Source organism: Dendropsophus ebraccatus, chromosome 4 (assembly GCF_027789765.1).
Source record: "Dendropsophus ebraccatus isolate aDenEbr1 chromosome 4, aDenEbr1.pat, whole genome shotgun sequence".
NCBI classification, from domain to species: domain Eukaryota; kingdom Metazoa; phylum Chordata; class Amphibia; order Anura; family Hylidae; genus Dendropsophus; species Dendropsophus ebraccatus.
In genome coordinates this window covers 144,306,259-144,323,196 of record NC_091457.1, presented here as the reverse complement: position 1 = coordinate 144,323,196, position 16,938 = coordinate 144,306,259, and the positions used below count along the sequence as shown (strand labels likewise).

Sequence of the window (16,938 nt, the reverse complement as noted above, 5' to 3'; positions counted from 1 at the left end):
GGGGGTTTACATACGGCGTTCTACGAAAAACATCACGGCGGAAATTTATTATACTGTGTGAAACAAAACCTGGTGCTCATAGGAACCAATCAGAGCCCGGCTTTCATATCACCATAGCTGGTTAGGATATGAAAGCAGAGCTGGGATTGGTTGATGTGGGCATAATTATACCAGTCTTTGTTTAGCATGGGATACTCTGGTGAACTTTTTTTTTTTCTTTCAAATAAACTGGTGTCAGGAAGTTATACAGATTTGTAATTTACGTCTATTTAAAAATCTCCTGTCTTCCAGTACTTATCAGCTGCTGTATGTCCTGCAGGAAGTGGTGTATTGTTTCCAGTCTGACACAGTGCTCTCTGCTGCCACCTCTGTCCATGTCAGGAACTGTCCAGAGCAGCAGCAAATCCCCACAGAAAATCTCTCCTGCTCTGGACGGTTCCTGACAAGGACAGAGGTGGCAGCAGAGAGCCCTGTGTCAGACTGGAAAGAATACACCACTTCCTGCACGACATACATCAGCTGATAGATACTGGAAGACTTGAGACTTTTAGCTTAAAGGAGAAGTCCGGTCATTTATTAACCCCTGTCAGCTGGCATTGTTGTTTTTTTTTTTTGTACCACCTTTTTAATCTGTATGGTAAAGTATGCAACAAATTTGTTTCTCTTGTTTTTCTCTTGATTTGTACTGTTTTCTTTTGCATTTATTGTTAAAACTGGAAAAAGATAAAAAAATATATATATATACTGTATATATATATATATATATATATATATATATATATATATATATATATATATATATATATATATAAAACTGCCAGCTGGCAGGGGGGAACCTGACAAGGAGTAGAAACTCACCTGTCCCCGTGCCTGCAATGAGCGGCGGGATTGGCCCCCAGACCCTCGGCAATCTCCGGGGACTCAGCACTGCACACATCACAACCCCGCTGATGGACTGGCTGCTCAGCCAGTCACCGTCTGACTTGAGACTTTTCAATAGAAGACAATTACAAATCTGTATAACTTTCTGACAGAAATTGATTTGAAAGGAAAAAAAAAATGTTTGCCGGAGTACCCCTTTAATAAACCCCAACCATGTTAGGCTAACTTCACAATCTGTGGGTCTTTCAGCATCCCATTTTGACATATACTGTGGCAGAGACAGTCAATTCAATGGCTGGAGTCTCCTAGTGACTATGTTCATGTCATATATGTGGGCTTATATGGCTAAAGCTACATTCAGCCATTTAGATCTCAATCTCCTTGAGATGGAGACAATGAGAAGATTTTTTTTTTTAGTAAATTATTATGGGGGCAGCCATCTTGCCTGAACTGTTTTTAGTGACATGCTATATGGCAAGACAGAAAACCTCTCAAGACACTACTCTTTGTATGGGACATGCTCTGTGACTTCACAGGGAGGGGGAGGCTGAGCTGCTATGTTATTTGCTATCTACAGGTGTCACTTTAGCTGTACAGCTCACAGCTACTCTACAGTGGCCTCCTCCTTATCATCAAAGACAGAACAGGAAGCCTCAGCTTAGTCTTAAGCCTAGTGGCCAGAATGAAAACTGCGAGATTTCAGGGTCATTTAATAATATAGGTAGTAAAACGGAAAATGAGAAAAAAAAAATCACCAAAAATTGTTTAACATAAAAACTCATTTTCTGAAGATACATTCCTTTTAAGTATAAAAATTAAAAAATAAAATAACCACAGAAGGGTAAAAGACACAATGGAACAATATTCAACTCTGGTGTTTCTGTTATATTGAATTTATTGCGATTTCCGCCATATATTTCAGATGTCAGCAGTCAGTCCAGGAGACTGGCATTCACTTAGATGGCCTGTGCCGTGTAGGGGGACAATGTACACGAGTTAGTTGTTAATCTTGATGATTGCTGTATGCTACTTTTATTTACTAGAGCCTGGAAAACCCCTTTAAGCCCTAAACTGACAATCTGCCAAGTTATGCAACGCTAAATCCCCTGATCCTGTATCTCCACCTAACTAGGCAGATGAGCCCGACCCATCAGCACACAAAGGTATTTTGTTAACCAAACTGGATAAGCTTCAATCCCTTCAGAACGGAGCCTTTAACTAGACTTTGTGTCTAAGGGTTAATAATCCACACCGGATGGAAGAGCTGAAGATTTCACCTGAAAATTATATATACAGTACCAGGCACGTAGATGAGATTTTACCGATGACATCCACACGTTGCAGTTTTCCTACTATCAATGTATGGGGTGAGAACTATCATTGATTTCAGAGCAAACCTGTAGTGGAATGTGACTTGTGACTTCACAAAATTGTAATGGCAGCAGTATAAGGCAACAGGGCCCCTTTGCTGCCATCAATGGCTGTGTCTGGAACTGCAGGGCTGCTCAAGCCCTGGCATCATGGCTGCTGGCCTGTGCTCTGCAGTTCTGTGCTTAGCTGAGCTATACCAACTCTGACAGCTCCACTGAGCTGGTAGCTGACAGTGTGATGAATGTGGTGGCCGACAAGGGAGCCTGTAAGCAATGTGTTGGGAATACCCTTTAAGGCTTTTCCTGTGCTGTACCTTCAATGGGTATTCCACTCAAATATAACTTTTTATGTGTTTCTGCCCATCATGAGACTAACAATTCACTCCTCACTTGTTATTATCTATTCAGTCTCTTTCCCCCAGTTCTGAGTTGCTGCTTTCTATTGAAGACACTGTATGTGACGTTTTCTCTTCTCCTCCTCCCTTCCAAGACGTCTGATGTAAACAAGTCCTTGGCAAGCTTTATCTGCAACTCTGTAGCTTCTTTGTAAAGCTGGAAGGAAAATCGCAGTGAGTTCATTGGCAACTTGACCTCATTAATTCTCCTAGCATTACAAAGGAACTACAAAGTTGCAGATAAAGCCTGCCAGGGACTTGTTTCGATCAGACATCTCGGGAGGGAGGAGGGGGAGACAGAGAGAGAAAAACTCAAAACTCAGTGTCTTCAGCAGAAAACAGCATCTCAGAACTGAGGGAAGGAGACTGAACAGATAATAACAAGTATGGAAGGAATTGTTAGTCTCACCATGGGCAGCAACATATCAAAAGTTATGTTTGAGTGGAATATCCCTGACTGAAATGCTCGCAGTATGTTTGATTTTTAAATCTTTCACTGAAAGAAGCGTACACACTGGTGAATGATAGATGTGGTAATGAGGACAAATAATTTAATTTTAAAAATCAAACTGGATATTATTGAAAAAGAAAGACCATTTTATTGAGAGGTTTTTTTTTACCTTAGTACATACTATATTCACAAATAAATTACTACAACAGTACAGAACCCTACACAGTGCTGAAAACTATAGGAATGTCAATGTCCATGTCACCAGGACAGGCCTCGCAGGTGCAGGGGTGGCGATAGAGATAGTGGTTTCCTAGAAAGTTATATAGATTTGCAATTTACTTCTATTGAAATCTTCCAGTACTTATCAGCTGCTGTATGTCCTGCAGGAAGTGGTGTATTCTTTTCAGTCTGAAACTGCTGCCACCTCTGTCTGTGATAGGAACTATCCAGAGCAGTAACAAATCCCCATAGAAAACCTTTACTGCTCTGGACAGTTCCTGACATGGACAGAGGTGGCAGTAGAGAGCACTGTATCAGACTGGAAATAATACACTACTTCCTGCAGGACATACAGCAGCTGATAAGTACTGGAAGGATTGATATTATTTTTGTAAATAGAAGTGAATTACAAATCTATATAAACTTTCTTACCCAGCTGGTTTGAAAGAAAGACAACCCCTTTAACTCAGCATTGGTAGCCCATACAGAAGATACTCTGCTCCAAAGGAAAGCCAATAACAAAAATCTCATAAAACAAAACAGCAGAACACCACAGCCATTAAAAGAATACAGTAACATTGTAAAAAGCTGCGACAAAGAGGGAGAGATGCAAATCTGCAGTCACCAGCATTACGGACGTCTTCTTTACATGTCTCATCTGTGTCACGGTTCATATGCCTTGGCCTGAAGGAGAAATCATTTCTTGCAGGACCAGATGTAGTAAGTGGTTCTGTTCTGCTGACAGTAGCGGCCTGTAAATAGGGAGGGTGAGGTGTTAGTGGGTACACAATACCATCCATTAGAATGGGGCACGGACACAACCATGTTCACACATCGCTTCTACACTGTCATGTAATGGGGTTATTCACTGACACAGGCTCTTGTTTTTCTTTTAAAACAACTGGTGGCAGAGATTTGTAATTTATAAAAATTATAAAAAAATATAAAAAAATATATATATATAAAAGAATTATAAAAAAAAATCTCAAGTCTTCCAGTACTTATCAGCTGCTATATGTCCTGCAGGAAGTGGTGTATTCTTTCCAGTCTGGACCAGGAGAGGTTTTCTATGGGAATTTGCTACTGCTCTGGACAGTTCCTGACATGGACAGAGGTGGTGGCAGAGAGCACTGTGTCAGACTGGAAATAATACACCACTTCCTGCACAACATACAGCAGCTGATAAGTACTGGAAGACTAGAGATTTTTTAATAGAAGTAAATTACAAATCTCTGGCACTCTCCGGGATCAGTTGATTTAAAAAAACAAAAAAACAAAACACCTTTAAGTCTGCAAATGTGCTACAGACAGCAATCCCAGGCTACAAACAGTGATAATGTCCACAGTGGATTGCTAAATGGAAGATCTAATATCAATAGCCTACCCTGAGGATACATCGCCCCCTTGTGTATGACAAAATACAGCGGGCACTAAAACATACTAAAGATCTGCACAAACCTGCGAATGAAGAATTCATAGATACAATAACACTTTAATAATAAGTGATGCTACAAAGAAGCCAAAGCTCGGCCGATAACGGGTGTCCTGTATCCAGAGGAAGGGGCAGGGATTGCATAACATCCATAGTGTTTCAGGATTCCTTCAAGGATTAATGAGGGATTACAGTAAGATTAGACACTGTCTAGTAAGAACTCCTATATGTTAGTTATGTAATAATGACGGACACATGTGCTGTCACCAAATGTCGGCTAATCACATTAACAGGGGAAATGGCTGACACAGAACTAGCGAAAAATTAAAGGGGCTTTCAAATTTTGGGCGTATTCAAACATTCCGTGCATGGTCAGTAAATACTGTGATGTGCTACAAATGGACTTCAGAGTTCCCTGCATCCTGATTCATTACGATGCTAGAAGCTCCAAAACTGGCTAAATCTTTGCGCTACTGTACTGACTCTGCTCTGTCCTGGTTTTCCTCCTACCTCTCTGACCGCTCCTTTAGTGTCTCATTTGCTGGCTTCACCTTATCTTCTCTTCCCCTTACAGTTGGGGTTCCTCAGGGATCAGTCCTGGGTCCCCTCCTCTTCTCATGTTACACTTTCCCATTGGATCTCAGCAAGTTTGGTTTTCAGTACCCTCCCTATACCTCCTCCCCAAACTCCTACACCAGTGACTGTCTATCTGCCATCCCTAACGTTATATTCCTCCCTATACTGATGCCCCCCCTGTGCCAGTCACTATACTGATGCCCCCCCTGTGCCAGTCACTATACTGATGCCTCCCCCCTGTGCCAGTCACTATACTGATGCCTTCCCCCTGTGCCAGTCACTATACTGATGCCTCCCCCTGTGCCAGTCACTATACTGATGCCCCCCACCTGTGCCAATCACTTATCTGATGCCTCCCCCTGTGCCAGTCACTATACTGATGCCTTCCCCCTGTGCCAGTCACTATACTGATGCCCCCCCTGTGCCAGTCACTATACTGATGCCTCACCCCTGTGCCAGTCACTATACTGATGCCTCCCCCCTGTGCCAGTCACTATACTGATGCCTCCCCCCTGTGCCAGTCACTATACTGATGCCTCCCCCCTGTGCCAGTCACTATACTGATGCCTCCCCCCTGTGCCAGTCACTATACTGATGCCCCCCCCTGTGCCTGTCACTATACTGATGCCTCCCCCCTGTGCCAGTCACTATACTGATGCCCCCCCCCGTGCCAGTCACTATACTGATGCCCCCCCGTGCCAGTCACTATACTGATGCCCCCCCTGTGCCAGTCACTATACTGATGCCTCCCCCCTGTGCTAGTCACTATACTGATGCCTTCCCCCTGTGCCAGTCACTATACTGATGCCCCCCCCTGTGCCAGTCACTATACTGATGCCTCCCCCTGTGCCAGTCACTATACTGATGCCCCCCACCTGTGCCAATCACTTATCTGATGCCTCCCCCTGTGCCAGTCACTATACTGATGCCTTCCCCCTGTGCCAGTCACTATACTGATGCCCCCCCTGTGCCAGTCACTATACTGATGCCTCCCCCCTGTGCCAGTCACTATACTGATGCCTCCCCCCTGTGCCAGTCACTATACTGATGCCTCCCCCCTGTGCCAGTCACTATACTGATGCCTCCCCCCTGTGCCAGTCACTATACTGATGCCCCCCCCTGTGCCTGTCACTATACTGATGCCTCCCCCTGTGCCAGTCATTATACTGATGCCCCCCCCGTGCCAGTCACTATACTGATGCCCCCCCGTGCCAGTCACTATACTGATGCCTCCCCCCTGTGCCAGTCACTATACTAATGCCTCCCCCCTGTGCCAGTCACTATTCTGATGCTTCCTCCGTGCCAGTCGCTATACTGATGCCTCCCCCCTGTGCCAGTCACTATACTGATGCCTCCCCCCTGTGCCAGTCACTATACTGATGCCTCCCCCCTGTGCCAGTCACTATTCTGATGCTTCCTCCGTGCCAGTCGCTACACCAATGCCTCCCCCTTTGCCAGTCACTATACTGATGCCTCCCACCTGTGCCAGTCACTATACTGATGCTTCCCTGTGCCAGTCGCTACACCAATGCCTTCCCCTTTGCCAGTCACTACACTGATGCCTCCCACCTGTGCCAGTCACTATACTGATGCCTCGCCCCTGTGCCAGTCACTATACTGATGCCTCCCCCCTGTGCCAGTCACTATACTGATGCTTCCTCCCTGTGCCAGTCGCTACACCAATGCCTCCCCCTGTGCCAGTCAGTATACTGATGCCGCTCATATGTTGTTGATTCGTTATTACAATAGTTTGCACAGAGTGTAACTAACGACTGTCGTTCCATGTGTTATAGTAAATAATTTCAGGTTGTTCCCAAAAGCGCTCGTTTGTAACGAGAGAGAACGGAGAGAACATAAAGAGAAGGTAAATTTGCTTTATCTAATAGGACGCTTAGACCGGTACATACAGGCAATGGTTGGTGACTGGCTCACCCCTTCTACCTGCACCGTCCTATTTATAAAGATGGATGAACCATAGTAACAATGAAGTACTTTGCCCTCTGCCTTTTGTCTCCATCCTCTCCTCTTAGGCCCAGTTCAAACGGAGCAAAAACGGCGGAATTCTACGGTGAAGCTCTCCGCTGCGCTCAGTGTCCTGCAGAGTCTGAATGGGAGGGCGCACGTCCGCTTCTTTCCCTCTCCATTCAATGAATTGACATTGAAATTGACATGGTGTGAACTGGGCCTTAGACTGCAAGTTCTTGCGGCCAGACACTCACTCCTCATGGATGGTTTATAATTACATGTATCTCTCTGTAATGTCTCATTTTTGTCTATGTACCCCTAGAATTGCTACAGAATATGTTGGCACCATACAAATATACATAATTATTATTAGTCTGATTGAGTGTCACACAAATCAGTCTAAACCAGAGACTCAATGGGGGACATTTACTAAGGAGTCTAATGTGTGCAACTATTCTACTGGGGATTGGTGTGTATTTTGTTCCAATATCTTGTGACTGATTCACACTGCCATAGTGAATGTATCTGAGTAAAAAGTTGCATAAAAAAAAAAGTCGCAAAAATTGCATAAGCATATTCACCTGGTACTGACCAGACGCTGGCCTGCACCTGTCTGTGCAATGTTTTAAAAGGTCGCAAATAATAAATTGGGCGCTAATCCCCGATTATGCAAACTTTTGGGTAAATACTCAAAACAGGCAGATTAAAAAAAAAGTTGCATCCGAAAAATATTCGCCTCTCGAATACTGGTACAGAAATAGAATTTAGACCAAAAATAGGCAAAAATCCAATTATTCACTGAAAAATAGGCGCAAAACCCTTGATAAATTTCCCCCAATGTTTCTGTGGTCCTCTGCTCCCCCCCCTGTCCCTCCTCTTCCATGCTTGGCCCGATTCTCTTTACAAGGCAGATATGGTCCACATGCGCAGCCCGCTTCTGTCTTTATTCCAAGGACTCTCCTTTCATCTCCTTCTTGTTGACGCCCTCCCTCGAGATTGGCATGTCCCCCTTAGTAGTGAGACATTGGATTGGTAAAAGGTTGTTCCACTTTGCTGATATCGTGGACCCAGTGACGCGAACCCTCCGGCCCTTTGACAAACTTAGGGAAAAGTACGACCTCCCTGGGTCACAGTACTTTTCTTATCTTGCTATACGACACTATATGCATTCGGTTTTTGGGTTCTTCACAGTCTCGAGGCCCACGGCCTTTGAGCAAGTGATAAGGGAGGGAGGATCCACCAGAGGCCTCATTTCGGCCATATATCAAATTTTGAACTCGCCTGTGGGGGACTTGCCTGTTCGACACAAGTATATGGATAGATGGGAGGCTTCACTGGGTAGAACGATCTCCCCCGAGGTATGGCAGGTGATATGGAGTAGGGCGGCCTCTTCTTCTATATGTACAAACTATAAGGAGACCCACTACAAATTCTTGATGTGCTGGTATCACACCCCTGAATTGCTCCATAAATTGAATAGTAGTATCCCTTCGGTCTGTTGGAGGTGTAATGGCGCAGTGGGTACCCTGCTCCATATCTTCTGGGACTGCCAATCATTGCGGGCTTCTGGTTGCAGGTGGCCGCATTGATCTCATCAGTTTTGGAAATTTCGATCCCTTGAGATCCCTTAACCTATCTTTTTAATGTTACGCCTAAAAAACTAGGTAAGAAACCCACCAAATTGATGCTTCAGATATTAACAGCCGCCAAGTCCCTCATCCCCAGTAATTGGAAGCAGACCTCCCCTCCATCCTTTGAGGACTTATTTGCAAGGGTAAAGGAAATCAGGGGCCTCGAGCGACTCACCGCATCCCTGAATAACCAACTTCCATTGTTTGAATCTGTTTGGGCTCCCTGGGAGGCCTACTGTGGGCGCACTGGTATATCTCACTAAAAAAAGAAAAGTTTTGGATTTGTTGATCTGTACCCCCCCCCTTCCTACCCCTGCCCTTCCTTTATGTCTATTCCCTAAGTCTGCGTGTTTCTGTGTTTGCTCCCCTTGTTTTATTTGCTGTGGGGCTACACATTGCTTACAATGACTGCTCTGGTGTATTGGTTATATTGGTTGATATGCTGTTTTCCCAAGGTTTGGGTTGTTATGTGTCAGTTTATTCTTCTTTTACCACAAATTGCCACTGTCCTCTTTAAAGGCGGGTTGTTTCTATCTTCTCACTATGCCATACACCCTGTACTGCTTGTATTTGGTAGCCCTATATTTTTTTTTTGTTTGCCTTGATTTATTGAAAAATGTTAATAAATATTACATTTAAAAAAAAAAAAAAATTCCCCCCAATGTTCTTCTGGATGACTGGGCAACAGACACCTTGTAGAAAAACGTCCCACAAGCTGTTCTATCTGCAAGCGGAGCACCAACTCCATTAATACCTATAGATTTATAATGGAATGGCCTAAAGGCTCCTGTAGGTGCCTAATGCTTACAATAATCTGTCTATATAGTGTATGTTCAGAAACAGGTTCATCCGACCCCTGCACAGCACAATAATTTCCTCTACTTCTATACCTCCCATTTAAAGTGTCACTGTCGTATTTTTTTTTTTTTTTTGCAGAAATCAATAGTACAGGCGATTTTAAGAAACTTTGTATCTTGGGCTTATTAGGCAAATATGCCATTATCTGCATTCAAAAAGCCTTTTCCCAGTCCCCCCCCTCCCTCCTCTCTCTCATCCACTGCTCATTATCAGGAAATCTCGACTCTTTTACATCAGTCGGGCCCTGTCTGTTCTATGGAGAGCGGAGGGGGGAGGAGGGAGATTAGTCGGCAGCAGAGAGCAGACAACAAAGAATTACACATCAGGAGCTGTGTAAAAGCCGGCATTCAGAGGTCAGAGAGGTCAGTTCAATTTCACCATTGTGTGAACAGATCCTTTGTGTTTTTAATCCACTCCTGGTTTTGGTTGTAATATGAGGACCAAAATACTGACTGAAATACACGTAAAGTGAACCCAGCCTCAAACTGCTTTTTCATGAAAAAAAATGCATTTTTCAGCTAATAAACCCAATTACAAAGTTTCTTAAAATCGCCTGTACTACAGTGACACTTTAACCCCTAGGGCACAGTCAGCTCGCCTCTCTCTATAATAGTGGCCACCTCTATCTTCATTGAGGGATGCCACCAGGATGGGCAGTGGTTGGAGATATTTGCAGATGTAAGCCCTTATTGTAGCCATGTTTACCGGCCTGTCTTCTGCTTCATAGTCCTCTATGGTGCAGCAGCTTTGGTTCAGTAGACCTGGCTACAATATATGAGTCTGAAGAAGACCGGATACCATGTAACATTGTCTTCTTATATGAGGTGGTCATGAGATTCCCCACCATAAGAAATACAAGGTTAGTTACAGAACAGTTCCCTGAATAGTGTACAGTATATAGACCGCTGCCGCACATACCAAAGTTCCACTTGCAAAATTTTTAGTGATTCCACGTCATTTTCCTGGCACGCCATCTGTGGGTAACAATATGTCAATAAGTAAATAAGATCCGTATAACATGAGATGCCAACTTCACAGAAAGAAAATTCTGCACAGCCCCATCATCTTACCATGAAAGCTATAAGTACTCTATACATAGACCTATCTGTATGACATATTGCGAGACTGCGAGGATATACATGTAACGCTGCAGACATGGCTGGTGAGCTCTGCCAGCTGCAAAGTAGATCTATAGGGTGCAGCTGGGAGCTACATCGGCACAATCATGCTGACTGATTCCCTTTAACCCCTTAATGACAAAGCCAATTTTTGAAGCCAATATGCTACCGAACCAGAAAAAAATGTTGCAACTTTGGCAGGATTTTGCACTTACGCCATTTACCGTGCGAGATCAGGAATGGGATCATTTAATAGTTCAGGCGATTACGCACGCGGCGATACCAAATATGTTTATTTATTTTTATTTATTAAATGGGAAGGGGAGGGGATTTGTTTTATTAATAAAAACACTTTTTTTTTTTAAACTTATACTGTACATTAGAAGCCCCCTGGAGGAATTCTAATATAACTACAATCATCTCTCATAGATCAGTGTAGTATGCATTATACGGAACCGATCAATGAGATCAGTGCTCTATTGGTCTGGTCTGCTGCAGACCAGATTAATAGAATAGCGAGCAGAGATCAGCGTCATTCCGATGTAGAGATCCCTCCTCCACGATCGCATCGGGGTGGGGTGGAGGGAATCCATCCATTAGACACCAGGGAAAATCCTCCGCATCATCCTCAAGCTCAGATGCTGCACATTAGATGTATACCTGTATAACACTTGTCTGTGTCTGTATATAACTTTTCTACTCTAAAATTGCTTTATGAATCACATAAAATGTTATCAATGCATGCCACTCTTATTGCAATCCATTGCTCCGGCACTGAGATCTATTTAATTATTAGAAATAATAAGCAAATTGGGGGTTAAAGCTCAAGGGTCAAAAGCCCAGCAGAGTTCATCTCCTTCACTCTAAACTAACCCTACTGGGTATACACCCCTAGACTGCAGACTGCCTGTACTTTCAACCCGGGGCAGATGCCTGCGATGTCAGCGCCAGTGTATGAGCCCTGATCTGCTCTCCTCTCAGGGAGCTTCAAACAGTGATCTGCACTTGTGAACATTGCCCTGAGGCAGTCATGAGAAGCAGGACAGAGAGCGCACAGTCCTCATAGCTGTAGTGATGACTTACACCTGGCAAAGCATGCAATCACACATAATTTTGAAGCAGCTAGGAGAAAAGCAGATCAGAACGCATGCACCGCTGATGATGTCACATGTATTTACCGCAGCCTGAAAGCACATGGTTTTGCCTCTCAGTCTAAAATATATTGGAATACTGGTGGGCCAAATTTATTTGAAGAGACACTCCAGCAAAAAAAAAAAAAAAAAAAAAAAAAAGATTTGTAATTTACTATTTAAAAAAAAAAATCTCCAGTCTTCCAGTACTTATCATCTGCTGTTTGTCCTGCAGGAAGGGATGTATTCTTTACAGTGCCCTCTGCTGCCACCTCTGTCCATGTCAGGAACTGTCCAGAGCAGTAGTAAATCCCCCCCATAGAAAACCTTCTTGCTCTTCAGACTGGAAAGAATACACCACATGCAGCAGCTGATAAGTACTGGAAGACTTGAGATTTTTTTTTTTTTTTAATAGAAATAAACTACAAATCTCTGGCACCAGTTGACTTTAAGGAATTCTTTTTCTGAAATACCCCTTTAAAATTATGAGTAAAATGACCATTTTCATAGATTGCTCAGCTAATCACTGACTAAAGCAGGGCAACACCAGGGCCAGTGCCTGGCTGATCTGAGCTGTCACTTCCAAGACAAGCCTATTTCGTAAGTAGATGGATGGATGCAAGGATGGATGGATGGATGGATGGATGCATGGCTTACTCCTTCATTTTCACAGCTGTAAAATCGGTCAATTTTTTTTCACCCAATACACCCAGAAACACAGCTGTTTTAACTGATATTTCCATTTACATTACCTGCTCAGCACCGTGGTTGCATGCAGCTGCAGCGCCAAGCAGGTACTGTATGCTCTTGGCAGCGGAGGGCGAGGGGTTAACTCGCATACTCACAGTGGGATGTCAATCCCGCATGCGAGAATGTACTCTCATAGGGATGAATGGCACTGGATCTGCAGCAGATTTCGCTGCGAATTCGCTTCGTTAAATCGGCTGCGGATCCGGTACGTGTGAAGGCACCCTAAAAAAATTCAATTTGTTATTCATGAGTTATGGTCAAACAAAAAGCTAATTTTTGCATGTGATCTCACCCTAACAGAATGGGGGTTGAGTAAAGGAGCTCATTCCATATATTCTACAATCCTGTTCATGTGTGATTTTACATCAGAGCCGTCATTCCTGGAGGAACCATAACACAGAGCACAGTATACCGCCATGTACATAAGGAGACACCTACCACAACAGACTGTAACAGTAAGAACACCTCCTCCGTCAGGTAATTCACTGTGGAAACAAAAAATAAAAATAAAAAACAAGTGAGAAACTATTGTAACATTGGAGAGAATTAGTCACCATATGACACATAGGAATTGTACTATTATTATTGTGTCTATAAACATTTACACCATAAACCAAAAGGCCAAAACTCCACCCTAAAAAAGCCACAAGAATTACTATTTCCCCATTTTACTCATCAATCCATTGCTTACTGATGACACAGAAATGCTGGTGGCTTGAAGCAGATAAGTACGGTAAGCCGCTACAGTACTTATATAATTCCTCCAATATCCTCACAGTCATCTATGGGCTCTAACAAGTGACTAACAACAATTAAAGTATACCTCCATTATTACTGAGCCCCTTTCATGGCATCCGGATATTTCTCAATCTACTGACGACCAGCTGATCTGTACACACATAGTTACTCCTCTAATCACAACATATCCCATACTCCTCTCTGCTATGCCATGATACAGTACTGGTGGGAGTGCACTGAATGGGCTGGTACCGTGCTGGGGGATGATTTATACAGTGCTCACTAATACAGATGACATGTTGGTTAGAGAAGAGTTACTAAGGCTCTGGCTTTGCAAGCTGCTATGGGCAGAAAGGAAATAAACAGCAGCAGCAAAGCAGGAGATGACATGAGAAGGAAGCCTTGATTTACCTTGCGTGGACAGGTCAGGTCCTTCAGAAGGAGAAATGCCTTTTTATTCAGGATTACAATATTATATATCTGCGTGTATATTATATATATATATATATATATATATATATATATATATATATATATATATAGTATGAAATGGGTGTGTAGACCCACAATTAGTCAGGTGTTCACTGTACGCACAACACATATGATGTGACTGGACAGATACCCGGTTGTTATGTACCTGTTCATAGCACTCTGTAATTTTTGGAAACTTGGAAAAAATTGTGAAAAAAAATATAGCATACTAATTTAAAGTGTTACTGTCATTTTAATTTTTTTTTTTTTTTTTGCAGAAATCAATAGAACAGGCGATTTTTAAAAACTTTTTTTTAAGAAACGGGTTTATTAGCCGAAAAATGCATTTTTATCGTAAAAAAGCAGTTTGAAGCTCTCCCCCCTGTCTTCATGGGTTGTCCTGTTGTCCAAAACAGGACAACAAATTTACAGCTACATCACTGACCTCTGAATACCAGCTTTCACACAGCTCCCACTGTGTAATCCTTTGTTCTCTGCTAGCAACTAATCTCCCTCCTCTCCCTCCCCTCTCCATAGATTCCTGATAATTACACAGGGCTTGACTGATGTAAACTAGTCAAAATTTCCTGATAATGAGCAGTGGATGAGAGAAAGGAGGGGGAGGGGGGCCTGGGGAAAGTCTTTTTGAATGCAGATAATAGCATATTTGCCTAATAAACCCAATTACAAAGTTTCTTAGAATCACCTGTACTATTTATCTCTGCAAAAAAAAAAAAAAAAAATGAACCGACAAGGACACTTTAAGTGTTGGTATAAGAAAATGGAACAGTTAAAGGGGTTGGCCACTTTATACTTAAATAGTTCAGTACAGTATTCGTAGGTGTACTCACTGTATATACTGACAGCAGCTCCCTGTATACCTCATAAAGGTAAAATCAGATTCCCCTCCTCGGGGCTGTGCTGCCCTGCTCTGTGGTGAGTCTGTCCATAACATTAGATCTTCGGAGGTCTGACTCCAGGAGCCCCCACGATCGACTGTGTAAGGAAGCGTGGCTTTTGTACGAGTGCTGCAGCCTCTTCAATTTTTACTTGTGCTTGTATTAGTAGCAGAGGTGCAAAGTACTGCATATAAGTCCCATTTAAGTGAATGGGGCAACACTACAGTATCTGTTACCATCATTACTAATACTATTGTGATGGCAAAATCGAGCAGGGGTAAACAGCGAAGGGGCTGCAGCACTAACATGAGCACCGGGGCCCCTGCCAACAGGTGACCTATGGGGGAGTGCCAAAAGTCAGCCCCCTGCCGATCTAATACTGATGGCCTATTCTGCCGGTAGGGCACTCCTTTATTAGATATGGTTGGTAGGGGTAACAACACACACAAAATACATTTATGTTGCAGAGAGTCGCCAGAACTGCCATTCATCACATGTAATAGCTTGTACCATGGCTGTGACTGTCAAACGCTTCCCAGTCATACTTCTCCAGAGTCTGTGCATGTTCCGGCAATAGTTTCTGAGGTGGAGGCTGAAAGAAGAACGGACGTAATGTCAGCACAACATATTGCTGGTAACACTGATCAAACTATTATCATACACTCACCTATTATAACTACCACCATACACTGATCTACTATAACCACCATCATACACTGACCTACTATACCCATCCTCATACACTGACCTACAATACCTATCCTCATACACTGACCTACTATACCTATCATCATACACTGACCTACTATACCCATCATCATACACTGACCTACTATAACCACCATCATACACTGACCTACTATACCCATCATCATACACTGACCTACTATACCCATCATCATACACTGACCTACTATACCTATCATCATACACTGAACTACTATATTCATCATACACTGACCTACTATAACCATCATCATACACTGACCTACTATAACCACCATCATACACTGAGCTACTATACCCATCATCGTACACTGACCTACTACACCCATCATCATACACTGACCTACTATACCCATCATCATACACTGACCTACTATAACCATCATCATACACTGACCTACTATACCTATCATCATACACTGACCTACTATATTCATCATACACTGACCTACTATAACCATCATCATACACTGACCTACTATAACCATCATCATACACTGACCTACTATACCTATCCTCATACACTGACCTACTATAACCATCATCATACACGGACCTACCATAACCATCATCATACACTGACCTACTATACCTATCCTCATACACTGACCTACTATAACCATCATCATACACTGACCTACCATAACCATCATCATACACTGACCTACTATACCTATCCTCATACACTGACCTACTATAACCATCATCATACACTGACCTACCATAACCATCATCATACACTGACCTACTATAACCATCATCATACAATGACCTACTATACCTATCATCATACACTGACCTACTATACCTATCATCATACACTGACCTACTATAACCATCATCATACACTGACCTACTATAACCATCATCATACACTGTTCTACTATAACCATCATCATACACTGACCTACTATAACCATCATCATACACTGTTCTACTATAACCATCATCATACACTGACCTACTATAACCATCATCATACAATGACCTACTATACCTATCATCATACACTGACCTACTATAACCATCATCATACACTGACCTACTATAACCAACATCATACACTGATCTAATATACAGATGTGTTCACAGATGTGTTCACAACTTTTTCTGAATTGCATACAATTGATCCAATGTCATTATGCCAATTCATTAATATAAGAAGCTATCTACCCTAAACATACCAGTTCTTTAGCATGACAGCCTATGGATGCTGGACAGTATCTATCAGGGCTAGCAGTCACACCAGTGCATTAAAAATCTATGAAACCAAAGGATCACAGGGAATTTGTTCTGTCTATAAAAAGAAATTGCCAGCTATGACTCA

General features: G+C 42.8%; 1 protein-coding gene across 2 annotated transcripts in view; it reads right to left on the bottom strand.

Moving 5' to 3' along the window:
- Positions 1–3,223: 3,223 nt before the first annotated feature.
- The window catches only part of LOC138788918 (40-kDa huntingtin-associated protein-like), a 30,314-nt gene continuing 16,599 nt past the window's right edge, over positions 3,224–16,938 (bottom strand). For both annotated transcript variants that reach the window (XM_069967313.1, XM_069967312.1), the window contains exons 9-12: positions 15,396–15,477; positions 13,216–13,262; positions 10,698–10,753; positions 3,224–4,069 (exon numbers count right to left, since the gene is read on the bottom strand). In XM_069967313.1, coding sequence (XP_069823414.1) covers positions 3,988–4,069; positions 10,698–10,753; positions 13,216–13,262; positions 15,396–15,477 — 267 coding nt within the window. In that variant the 3' untranslated portion in view covers positions 3,224–3,987. The remainder of the gene's footprint in view (positions 4,070–10,697; positions 10,754–13,215; positions 13,263–15,395; positions 15,478–16,938) is intronic.